General features: G+C 33.1%; 2 protein-coding genes across 2 annotated transcripts in view; both read left to right on the top strand.

Moving 5' to 3' along the window:
- The window catches only part of LOC117111812 (probable E3 ubiquitin-protein ligase HERC1), a 102,762-nt gene extending 100,454 nt beyond the window's left edge, over positions 1-2,308 (top strand). The window contains exons 25-27 of the mRNA XM_033254801.1: positions 65-201; positions 1,289-1,570; positions 2,165-2,308. Coding sequence (XP_033110692.1) covers positions 65-201; positions 1,289-1,570; positions 2,165-2,308 — 563 coding nt within the window. The remainder of the gene's footprint in view (positions 1-64; positions 202-1,288; positions 1,571-2,164) is intronic.
- The window catches only part of LOC117111791 (probable E3 ubiquitin-protein ligase HERC1), a gene marked incomplete in the record, with an annotated part of 172,277 nt that continues 160,621 nt past the window's right edge, over positions 2,169-13,824 (top strand). The window contains 1 exon segment of the mRNA XM_033254783.1: positions 2,169-2,285.

Raw genomic sequence — 13,824 nt, 5'->3', positions numbered from 1 at the left:
TCTGCTGTATTATTGACAGTGCTTCTCTGTTATTGGCTCATGTCTTTCTATTTTTCACTCTCAGTCTTGCAAATGTGTGCTGAAGTCTTTGAGTTTGTGTGCAGTGAGCTATCATCATCAGCTAAGATAGAGGAAGAGGGATCCTGCACTGACCCAAAGCTCATTATTACAGCCATGCAAAGGCAACAAAGTAGGGCTGAGGTAAACTATTACTGCTGTATTGTTTTTAACTCAATTAGAATTGAGGTAAATAAATGTCTGTCTTTAAAGACCAATGAGCTGAAATTAAACTTCACTATTATGAAAGACTCCCCCAATGAGTCAAGTATCTGTCCTATTTGTGTTTAATTAGATTGAAAGAGCATATTGGTCTAATTGTCATTATATTTTGTGTAAGACTGTACATTATTTTGTCATCTTAATTTTATCATCATTATCGTCATCATCATCGTCATCGTCATCATCGTTATCATCATCATCATCATCATTATGTTTATCATTATAATAAAACTACTGCTAAGACTACAGCTGGCAAACAGCCCATATGAGCCCTGACGCTCGACAAGAATTTACTTAGAAGTAAGCTACTACTATTAGTGGAAATAGTAATGATATTGATAAAAGTATGTTGATATCATACTTCAAGAAAATCTTTATTACAAAATTAGAAAAGCAACAGATAAAGTAATAAAAGTGTTTAAAATCCCTCTAAAGTGAGAAAAAAGGTAATGTAATGAGAACTTGAAAAAAAAGATGAATTATTAAAAAAAAACCCCAAAAAACACAACATAGTATTTCTTTCATTTTATGAAGATTATATTAAGTAAAGTATGTTATAACATAATAATATGTGATGTGATATAAAAAATTTTTAAATTATTCTATTAACCATTTTAAATTATATTTTATTCCAAAATTAATATCACAAGTTGAAAGGTTTATGTTTTGTTGTTAAAAAAAGATTTATAAAAAATAATGATAACAATTAGATAGTAATACTATTGTTATAAAATTATATAGATATATAAAAAGTATAAAGTATATTAAAAACTGGTATAAATAATACACAAAGGTAATAAAAAAAAGTAAAACAAAACTTTGAAATAGAAAGAAATATTGTACTGTATTACTTTGATTAGTTCTTTTTAATGATGATTCTTTGAATAAAGATGGTGGTTATGTCACAGAAGAAAAAAATAACTTGATAATCATGGTCATTATTTGTATTGTCTAATGATCAGGCCATAGTCAGTTATGTAGGTTTTTTTACTATTTATTTTCTTAATAGATTCGCCTGGATTCCCTACATCAAATATATGCACTGCTTCATGGTGGAGAAAGCCCCAAAGCCAAGGATGTTCTGCCTGGCTTATTTAGCAGCACAACCCCTACTTTCAGTTCCATGCCCCTTCTCAGCACGGTGTATTTACAGTTTATTAGTGGTTCTTGTTGCAAAACTCATGAAATGTGTTGTACTTGCAGATTTCAAGGAGAGTTAAGTTATTCAAAATTATTGAATAATGTTCCTAAATTCACACCAATAACTTTGGCAGACTGGGTGTTTAAACAAGTAAAAGACTTGACGACAGCATGGAGCTGAACATTTACAGTCAGGCATCACTCAATCATCACATCCAGCCATGTTGCGTTGTCGTACAACAAGTGTCAGAGGCCGAGGCCTAGCCTGTAAAAACTCTATGTATATTTAACTTAATTTTACATGAAAATCAAATCGAACGTCTTCTGAAGGTTCTATGACTGTCTCTTATACACATCTAGATGTGTATAAGAGACAGAAGTTAAACCAAGTGAATCATGAGGAATAACCAGGCTGTTTTACCTGAGCATTATATGTAATCAAAAATTTGTATCGCTCATTTGGTGTCTTGAAACATAATTAACAATCTTTGTTGTACATTATATCATCATAGGCTCCACCCACAATTTATCTATAGCTTGTTATTGTTGGCTTGTTATTGTTGGCTTGTTATTGTTGGTTTGTTATTGTTGGCTTGTTAGCTGTTGGCTTGTTAATTGGGCTTGTTTAACTGTTAGCTTGTTTAACTGTTAGCTTTTTAACTGTTGGTTTATTAACTGTTGGCTTATTAACTGTTGGCTTGTTAACTTTGGCCTGTTAACTGTTGTTTGATTATTAATTTCTTAGGAGGGCATTCATTCAGCTACATCGGCTGTGCAACAGGAGATAAAAGATGTGGCCCATAATGTGTATGAGCACCTTGCCCTAACTTTGGCAGCCAAGGAACAGGACATCAAGGCCGGTAGAGGTAATCTACTGTTCCACAAATAATGAATGTTTATGAGTGCAATGGGAAGAATATTTTCATGAGTTGAATGAAACAGTTAATTCTTCCCATTGCATGAATAAAAAACGTTATTTGTTTTAACCACCCCTTAAAATATATTCTTCTTTTATGGAAAATGAAGTTAGGCTTACCTTTCTTCCAATCAATAGAAGAACAGTCCAAATTCTTTCAACCAATGAAAAATTGTAGTAGGTGGAGGTGTGCAATGGGACAAAACAAATGGGACAAAAGATTGCACAGATGGAACTAAATTTTCAGTGACGAAAAAGTGACGAAATCGTGTAAATAACCAATGTCACATGATAAGAAATCAACCAATGGAATGACAAGGATCTATTTAGGTGTTTTCTAAAATCTACTAATGTTGTTTTCAGTTAATATAACCAGGGAACAGTGAAATTTCACTGTTTCCTGAAATAACCTAGCTGTACAACTCCAGAGCATTCAAGAGCATTCTATATTGCCTAAGTTCCCCATTGGTTACCTTACATCATAATAACTTCCAAATATTACTCTTGGATTCTATATGGTGTCATGTGTTCCTATAATTACCAATGTGGTTAAACATGTTTATTGTTATTCTAGAATGTTCTATGTATTAAATATGTTAAAATAAGGCAAGGAATGGTAATTTATTACAAACACTTATTGTTATCACTTTTTACAATTTAAAGTTGTACTGTCCCTTCAAAAAATGAAGGTTTACAAAATTACACTTTGAATTGGCCATTTTGTTGCTTTAGGAAAGTTATTCACTTTTGATCCAAAAATCTAACGAAAATCAATCAGTTTCGTTAATTAAAAGGTAAATTAGTTCGAAAAATTCTCATGGCTGTTGTGTTGCGACAGTTGGAAGAAAGCAAATAGACTGAATTAGCGATCGACACTGTTCAGCTATAGTGGGTATTCGAACCAAAACAAACGCACGAAGATAGGCGATTTACACAGTAATTTAAGAAAATAGCCTTTACTAAAACGTCTCATACATGCTTTGTGTGTAAAGTTGAGCGTGATTTAAATTTACAGAAACCATTGTTACATGTTTATGAATGTAACATCATCTTTTCTCTACAATTGTGTACGCCAAAAGTGAAATATAACGAGAATAAATCATACTATTTTGGGAATAAAACGTACATCGGTCGTGTCTGCCTGTGTTACAGCACGACGATGGCAGCCGTGTATTCACTCACAATGAATCATGGCATCGGTCGATGAATGTGCTTGTTGCAAAACTCATGAAATGTGTTGTACTTGCAGATTTCAAGGAGAGTTAAGTTATTCAAAATTATTGAATAATGTTCCTAAATTCACACCAATAACTTTGGCAGACTGGGTGTTTAAACAAGTAAAAGACTTGACGACAGCATGGAGCTGAACATTTACAGTCAGGCATCACTCAATCATCACATCCAGCCATGTTGCGTTGTCGTACAACAAGTGTCAGAGGCCGAGGCCTAGCCTGTAAAAACTCTATGTATATTTAACTTAATTTTACATGAAAATCAAATCGAACGTCTTCTGAAGGTTCTATGAACCTTCCTTAACCTACCAATGTTTTAAAAAGTATTTTACCCGGTCGTTTTCCTGGACCATACAAAAACTTGTAACGTTATAAAATAGTACTTTTAGGCTTTGTTTACAATTTTATACACTCGGCCAAATTGTGATGACATCATCTTTCGTCGCTAATTCGGTCTATTGAAAATTCAGTTTGCTTTCATAATTATGCATATGCATAAGATATCAGGGGGTTGTTAATATGGAGATAAGAGAAGAGGTTTGTTTTACTATCTGCCTTATCGCAAGTGAGCTAGCCTTAATAATAAGTATATCGGTTGTCGTAAATATAAATTGCCTAGTATCGAGGCCTACTGCTAGACGTCTAGCCTTGGCTACGACCTAGTCCTACTTTCGATAGAGAGGCCCTCGCCTCTCTAGACTAGCCTAGCCTATCTAATTAGGCCTAGATTCTGAGCCTAAGCAGGAAAGCCGGCTAGGCTTTGATCTGGCTTGGTTAAATTATGAGTCTTTTACGCATCTCTTTTTGTTTACTTTGAGATGACATCTCTTGAGAGAATATTTTGTAGGCCCTAGTGTACACTATATATGATTAGGCCAGGCCTAGCTCAAAAGTTTGTTACATTTAATAGCTCAGTGTCTGGAGATAAAGATAATACTGCTCAGTTATATACAAAAACTGTACATTATTATGATGTTTGGTGTATTTTCAATATGTATTCAAGTTGTTTGATGTCATTTCCCCTCCGAATTATGCGCAGTATTCGAAAAGAGAAGTCGACAGGCATTTGATCGGAGACAAGGGGTATGCATTGAGATCATTTTTACTAAACCCCATACTTCAATCCTAACACACCAGAACAATGTCGTTACAAGAGGATACATGCAGTAACCAGAAGCATAATCGAAAGAACGATCGGGTGTTGGAAGATTCAGGTGCATGCATGAGGAAAATCGAATGTCTCCACAGAGGATTTGTGCAGTAACTGCTGCCACAGTGGTGCTGCACAACATATCCAGGGACCTGAAACTGCCAGATATAGAAGAGGAGATAAACGAACAGCAATATCAAGTTGAGGAAGTGTACAATGGACCCATGGCAGCTGATGGTAGAATCGTTTGAAATATGATTGCATAGGCTTTGAGATGATGAATATTGTACTAAAAGAATTACACCAATTTTATAAACTGTTATACCCTGTATTTTATTTTAATGTTTTGACGAATATTATTAATTACAGCATCATATTACATTAAATTAAATTAAAGGATATAATAGCTGTTAAATATAGTTACTGAATAATATGTTTAAATTAAAATAACATTAGGCCTAAATTCGTTCGTCGTACATTAAAACATTATCGTTATGTGCATAAGAAATGTTTACAAATTAATAAATATGAATAATGTTTAACTTTTTAAAAATTGATAGTACAGTATTTCGAAAATTGGATTTGCAGTGTGGATTCATTGCTCATTAATCAAGTGTATAGTCCAGTCCGAAATGTTGCAATATCAGAGGTTGCATTTTTTTTGCTATATTTTTAAAAAATTGGATATTATGTAGAGTAGACATTGAAAAATCAAAAAAGTATGTGCAACATTTTTTTTTTCATACGTAAGGGGGGTTGCCAGCAGTTTCAAAATGGCCGCCATTTTTTCCTAAAATTGCCACTAATATTGTAAGTTTATGTCATTAAAATGCAGCATTCAATTGGAAATTCACTCATAACAATGATAACAACAGTTAACTAAATATTGTACACATTTTTGAGCTATTACAATTTAAAATGGCTGCCATTTTCCATTATTTTAGCTTTTTAGCATATATATTAATATAATAATAACCGATCTGTACTGTAAAACAAAAACGTGTGATAGAGCTAGTTATATGCAATTGCCATATGCTGTTAATGGTTATTACCATAATATATCTGATATACATATATATATATATATATATATATGTCTTTTTTGATTTATCTATGTCTACTCTACATCATATCCAATTTTTTTAAAATATAGCAAAAAAAATGCAACCAACCAAAGTTTGCTGGACTAGTACTTGTGTCATTAAAATTGCAATATCCAATTGCAGCTTTTGCTGTTGCAATCTCAACACTTCTACTTCTTCTTTTAATTTCAACTCTTGTTTTTCGCATTTGCTTATTTTAGCTTTCGCCAATTTAATCCCCACTCCATGTATTCGTCTGTCATGTCTTCTCCATTCTGAGCCGCACGTCAATTCTTTGTTTGGCTATTACTACTAATAGGCCTACTGCTACTACTAGAAGTAAGTAGCAGTACCAGTGACTGTAGTTTCTTGCTGGATTGGGGAAGAACTATGGTGATCTTCCTCTATGGTAACTGTAAATAGTAAATACTATTTTTTACTACTACTAATAGTAATCTAGATTCAAATTGAGCAGGTCAAATTAAAAGAATTGTTTTTAAGATTATTTTTCTTGGGGAGATAATTCCTGAACATCATAATTAATTGTCTGGTTATAATTTTCAGATTCACTGGTACAGGGAAAATTTAGGAGAATAATTCCTGAACTTCATAATTACTATTTACATTGTGTGCTAATAATCAGATTCACTGGCACAGGGCTATCGGGGTCCCATATTCTGCCCTGCATTTTAGTTTTTAAATAAAATGAAAAACAGTCAAAAACATGCACCACTGCATTTTGGAAGAATAGCCAGTGTTTTTTCTAATGTAAAAGCTAGAACCACCTAAATACAAAATAGTATGGAAAGTTTGTTATTTTATACTTTTTATTTATAAAACAAATTGTTGTTTATAAACAAATAATAAGTATATAGTTGCACTTACCTAATTCGAATACAAAATGACATAGAAAAACTGTTTGACTTATAGATTGTTAAATTGTTAGATATTGGAAAACACAGTAATGGCATGTTAAATAACAGACTTACAAATTATTCAGTTTTCAAGGCATTTCGGAGGCTTCAAGTAAAAACGGAAAGTACATATTGTGTCCATTTTCCAAATTACATGGAATATCTTTACTATTATATAGTCATGTGTCTTGCAGGTGTACTTGCTACATTTTGATAAATAGAATTGGTAATTTACTTTATTCATATTTGCACAGGCTGGCTGAAAAGTTTGTTTCAGAGACTTCAAAAGAGTTAACGGAAAATTGATTCTATTAAGTTAAGTTTTAAAAAAAATTCCTTTGAATCCCTGGGAAATTTTCAGTTCAGTTATCAACTGTTACATCCAAAATGGAATTAAGGAATATAATAAGAAATATAATAAACACCTAAAATGGTGATGTGGCTACTAAAATTAATACCACTAGTATTCTACTTACTTCTGTCTAATATTATGATGGCACCTGAGATATGCTTTAAATACAATGTATTTTCCAGTGCATGCTGGTGTACTTCGTTTTCTCCATGTGGTTTTATATTTCTCCTCATACTCTGACTTCCACTTCTCAGCTTCTTCTGCACTATAGCTTCATGAGGATTGACAGAGCACAAGTAATAATCATATACATTAGGGAGTTGAGTCTGAAAAAAAAGTTTTTCTTTTTAAGTTACATAGACAAACTAGCAATTGCATAACTAAATACAAAATTGATATATTATAATAAATGAAATCATGGTGTAAGCATAACAGTACATTCACACTGTTATTGTTCTAGGATGGAAATTTAAAGATCATCAGCCTAGCTAGGGCTAGCCCAGGATAATCCTGAATGTAGGTAAGAATGGCCCCGGAAAAAATGGCCCCAGAAAAAATGGCCCCGGAAAAAATGGCCCCGGAAAAAATGGCCCCATATGACAGGTAGGTAAAATGGCCCCAATGGAAAATTAGGTAATAGGAATGATATATTTTTTTTTAATCTTCAAATATTTAAATACTGTATAAGCAAGAATTGAATCAAGAAATAAAAAATGGCCCTCAATTATAAAATTCAAGAAAAAAAAATTAATAATAAATAAATAAATAAATGCTGTAAAATACCCTGTAGCAAAAATTTAATTAATAAATCAACATAAAGAATATGCATATTTGAGAACTAAAATAAATTAGTTTTTGTTACAATACTGTAACTTACAAAGCAACTTTTAAAAAATAGTAACATTGCATGCGTTAAAAAAGATGCTGTTAAATTAGTATTAGAAACTTTTTAGTAGGAATGGTTCCATGATGGACCCGAAATGTCGATCTTTCTTAAATTTTGTTTTGAGATTATGTTCTTAATTGATTTAATAAATAACAGCCACAAATAATAATTTGATTTACTAAATTTCATTATGTAAAAATAGTTTTGCTTTAACATAGATTATAAATATGTTACGCCTTACTTATTTTTAATCTATGGTCTTTGTAATTAATTTTCTTTTTTTTATTGGAAATTCCGTAGTGCAGAGTAAATTTATCAAAACCCATTAGGTTTACAGTAATATGAAAAAAAAATTAGTTTATACAGAAATAGTATCTAAAATGATCTCAATTTCCAAAGTTAAAGCAAAAGATCTAATCTAAACACATTATAATATTAGGCAGGATGTATTTGTTTGGAAATGAACCCACTCTTTTTTTAAATTAAGAGGTTTATAGGTGAAAATTGTAAATTTAGAAATAACTTTTATTTTTCCTTTGAACTGAGATCAATATGTGATTTTTTTTTTCTTTAAAAGCATTTGTTTTTTTAACAATTACAGCAGATGCAAATAATGTTCTGAGAGATAATCAAAAAACAATGGCCATTGAATAACATTTTTTGATAGTAGAAATAAAAGTTTTAAAAACGTTATTCCACTAACAAAGTAGAGGAATGACATACAGTATACAGTACTTCAACTACCAAAATATGCAATTCATAGATAACCACAAACTTCACTTTTGTTAAATATCAAATGAATTAACTTTGCATGTTATAAACAATGCAAATAAACAGTAGTTAAAGCATGTGGATCAATTGTGTGTTTGAATCACAAGTTCATGTATGGGAAAAGAGGCTTACTTTCTCGCAAACTTAGCAATAAATTGTCTGCTTAGAGTTTATTCAAAGAAGTATTGCTTTTAGTAAACTGAATAATTAGGAATACATTTATTTAAGCAACTAATTTAGTTGCATACTTGGTTTTTACTCATCACTAACTAAATCCAAGTGCCTACTTCTGGCTTAGAATTATATATAGTTATGTATGGCAATTATGCTAAGAATTAAAATGGCTTGTGATTGTGAGGGTAGGGTGATTATGGTAGGATTAAGTGGTATTGCTAAATCCCACCAACCTCCCAAAACACCGAAAGGTCCACTGATTAATCTCAGATAAGAAAGTATAATACATACTCCAAGTATTGAAATACACGCCATCGTGTTGGGATTCAATATTTCGACATTAATTATGTCATCATCAGGAATGAAAAAATTATCCATATTAGCAAGCTTATATGCACACTGTAACACACTGTAGAAAATCAAACAATTGAATTGTGATTGACTGACTTGGTATATCAATAAGAAAATTAAATACATTCATAACTATTTTTTGGTTAAAATTTAGATTTTTTTATGAAAAAATACTTGCAAATACACCACAAACCTCTAAACACACTGCAAACCCCATTTAAACCATATAATTATGATTGTAGAACTCTCTTTTTCTTAAAAAAAAAAAAAAATAATTTGATGTTAATACTAACCCACTGTTTGTTGCGGTTTACCAATACACAGATTGAATTTCTGGAAAATTGTGATTCCTCTACCATGAAATCGGCCACAAGTAAATTATTTTAGTATTAATAAATGCATGATTTATGTTGATTTATTGATTACGTTGTTGCTATTTTTTAACATTTAAATGGAAAAAAAATAAAAAGTGTAATTCATGGCTTTTTATTTATTATTTAATATTAATTCTTGCAAAAAGTAAAATGTAAATGGCAATTTGTTTGATGTTAGATTCCTTTTAAAAACTAAATTATTGAAGATAATAAAATGCATATATTGACTCAAGAAAATCAGTTTTAATACAGAATTTGATTATTGGGGCCATTTTTACCTACCTGTCATATGGGGCCATTTTTACCGGGGCCATTTTTTCCGAATATGTCATTCTGCTTAAACTGTAACAAGATTATTCACAAGAACAGGTTACTTGCATTAACTGTAATCAAATATGTCATGCAAGTTGTGCAAATATTCAGCCCAATGTTTTCAGAAAACATTACAAAAGTCAGTCTACATCTTGGACGTGCCAACTATGCTCACTTCCATTCACTTGCTGTGGAGACACATTGTTCAATGGAATATTTGATGTAATTGATCAAGAGGAAGATCAGCGTATTAATCAAACGCAGGATTTACCTATTCGACAACCAAAAAATAGTATCATGTCTTCTATTTAACGGCCACAGTATCCGCAATAAACAACATGATCTGATGGCATACATTGAAACAACGAACATTGATATGATACTTATAACGGAAACTTGGTTTTCCCCAACAGATGTAGATCTGCTCTCGTGTATACCTGGATACACAGCTACAAGATATGACCGTTCAACTGCCACAATTGGTGGTGGTATAATGATAATTACAAAGGAGTCTCTCTCACCTGTAGAAGTTTCCATAACTAACGAACATAATCTTGAATTACTGACTATTTCTATAGATACAAACAAATCCAAATGGCTGGTCACACTTACTTACCGACCACCAAATTCTGATGCAGCCTTCTTCGACAAACTTGGACGTGTTTGCGATGAAATTCAAACTGAATTGTGCAATTACGACGGATGTATTTTCCGCACCCACATATTATGCGCAATTTTCTACAATACCAAAAGGCTGATGTTGACCATTTCCAAACCCTATTACACCTAGCACCATGGTGTGCATTCATGGATGAAGATGACCCAGATAAAGCGATGGAAGGTTTCATGGACCGGTTGGAAGCAGCAATACATGACAGCATTCCAAGGAAACACAAACGTGGTAAACAAAGATCCCCATGGATTACAAAAGAGATAAAAAAACTCATAAATAAAAAACAAAAGCTATTTAAAATAGCTAAATAGAAGCAAATCCGAAACCAAGTGAAATCACAGACCAAAAAAGCCTATTCTGCTTTTGTCAACAACTTGTTTACTAAGGATGACAATAAACACAGTTTTTGGACATACGTAAGGGAAAAACGAAAATCACAATGTCCATCTACTTTCCAGCATAATGGGAACAATATCCAAAAACCCGAACAAGTTGCAGAATTATTTAACGAGTACTTCTCGTCAGTACATGCTGCATCTGGAAACATTCCAGATACACCAGCAGATTGCTCAGCACCAATACCAGAACTTGCCACCCTTCAAATTAACCTTGACCAACTCACTGAAGCTTTAAACCAACTTAATCCAAATAAAACAGCTGGACCTGATGCTGTTTCTCCTAAAATACTAAGGTTGGCAGCGGACTATTTCGCCGCACCTTTACTAAACATCATGAACCTGTCTCTCCATAAAGGAACTCTCCCTTCAATATGGAAACTGTCAAATCTGACTCCAATTCATAATTCTGGTACACGAAATAATATCCGATACTACAGACCGATTGCTCTTACTTCGGTCATGTGCAAGCTCCTTGAAAGGTTTATCGCCAATGAAATCAACTATCATCTAACAACTTTCTGTTTAAGAGATGAAAACCAGCATGGATTTGTTGCCAAGAAGTCATGCAACACTCAACTAACTAAAGCTATCTATGATTGGTCACAAATTATGGATCAACAATCTCCACCTAGAATTGACCTTGCCTTTTTAGATCTTAAAAAGGCATTTGATCTTCTTCCACATGATAAGCTTCTTCACAAGATTGCTTCAAAGTATATAACATCAGAGGAATGATTTGGCATTGGACTATATCATTTCTAACATTGAGAAAGCAACGCGTTGTCTTTAAAGAATCTACCTCACCATGGCGACCTGTAAATTCTGGCGTTTCTCAAGGAAATGTGATGGGACACCTAATGTTCAACCTGTTTCTAAATGACATTGCAAACAATATATCTTCAACGACATTACTATTCGCTGATGACACATTGATATACCGGCCAATCCATTCTAGTGAGGATGAAGCCATCTTTCAAAGGGACTTAAATGAAATTCATACATGGAGCATCACAAAATGTGATGCATTTCAACACAGAGAAACCAAAAATGATGCACATGACTCGCTCAACCAAACAAGGGAATACACTTCCAAAATACCACCTTGGATCATCAAATTTAGACACAGTATCATCTTATAAATACCTGGGCATAACTATTACAGACACACTAACATGGAATGATCATGTTGATAATATAGTCGTCAAAGCCTCAATAATGCTTGGATTTCTGTGGCAGGTAGCTGGACAGTGTTCCACTGAGGCTCTCACATCTCTCTACAGATCGCTAATATTACCAGTCATTGAATATGGACTCCCATCCTGGAACCCATACACAAAATATCTCTCAGCTAAATTAGAAAGGATACAGAGGAGAGCAACACGTATGTGCCTGCGCCAAACCAGACAACAAATGCCATACGAAGAAAGGCTTAAATTATTATACATGTCAACGCTCGAAAACAGGAGAAAGCTGATTAATATCATCTTCACAGCTAACTGCCTTACTGGAAAAATTAATTGCGATATTGTTACATTAAATACCACTGTAAATCCACGATACCTGGATATGCTAACATTCAAACACCACTTTGCCAGAACTGAAGCCTTCAAATTCAACACTGTAAATGAATTTCCACGACTATGGGTAGACCTTCCAGACAAATTGAAAGACTCAATTCTATTTGATCCGTTACCGACATTCTGTTGTAAAGTAAATGAACACTATAAAGGACCATAAGGCTTACAAAATATGAACACTAATTATTGGTGATCCGCTTCTCGAGCGGATCACCTCTTGTTATTGTACTGTCTCTTCTTTTTTTCTTATTCTTTCTTTCTCCCCTTTTCTGTTTGCACGATATCTAAAAAAATACGAGTTACGCACAATCGCTGTCAACAAACATTTGGCTTGGTCTGGAATAGTCATGGTACGCTTTTCAACGCGCTCAGTCATGCGTGATGTCATCTACGCCCAATTTTGCGTTTTTACATTATCGATCATATCAGCCTAACCAATTGCCATTTCGAAATATTATTAAGTGAGCATTGACTTCGGGTTAATGTTGAATGTACTGTACCTAAATTTTATGCATGCGCTTCATTACGCGCGTCAAATTTTTAAAATGTTCAAAATCACTTTTTGACTAAATTAGAGCACGTTTCAGGTCATTTTGAGCATTTCAAAATTTTTTAAAATTTTCCACTATGCGCGCGCATTTTTACGCGCGCAGCACGTACGGAGGCTAGACATTATGTTTTTTCACATAGTTTGGGTTCCTGACATTGTTTTCACAAATTTCCATTCTTTTTGGTCATCTTATGGCCAATAGTAATGCCGTACGTGCGCATCAAATATAGGTATCTTTGCGCGGATTTGTGCCGATATACAGTGAAAATATGCTAAAATCAGGCCTATTTTTAATCAGTTATAGCTCCTTAGGATTAAAGGTGACCCCTAAATTTTATTACATATTCTGAAAGCACATAAGTTGTAAATATGATTTTATAGATCATAATGGCTGATTGGACATTGTGACGTCATCATATTGGCATCTGAATTCAAAGAAGGTGAATTATAGCTATGACGTCATTTTAAAAAATACGCATTTGAGCGTATCTCGCTTATCCTTGATCGATCGTCTTCCAACTTTGAGTATGTTATAGCTGAGACAATTCTCTTTCATATATTTGACTTCTTTTTACATTTTGATGACGTCATCATGGTCAAAAAAACCCCCACATCTTTCTTTCCTCAAAACGTTGATGAGCCCATATCATCTTAACCATTCGTCATTTCTGAATCATATTAAGTGAGCATAGT

The sequence above is a fragment of the Anneissia japonica genome, unplaced genomic scaffold (assembly GCF_011630105.1).
Source record: "Anneissia japonica isolate Jap-2015-1 unplaced genomic scaffold, ASM1163010v1 scaffold287758_len931624_cov196, whole genome shotgun sequence".
NCBI classification, from domain to species: domain Eukaryota; kingdom Metazoa; phylum Echinodermata; class Crinoidea; order Comatulida; family Comatulidae; genus Anneissia; species Anneissia japonica.
This window is presented reverse-complemented; position numbering and strand designations above follow the sequence as displayed.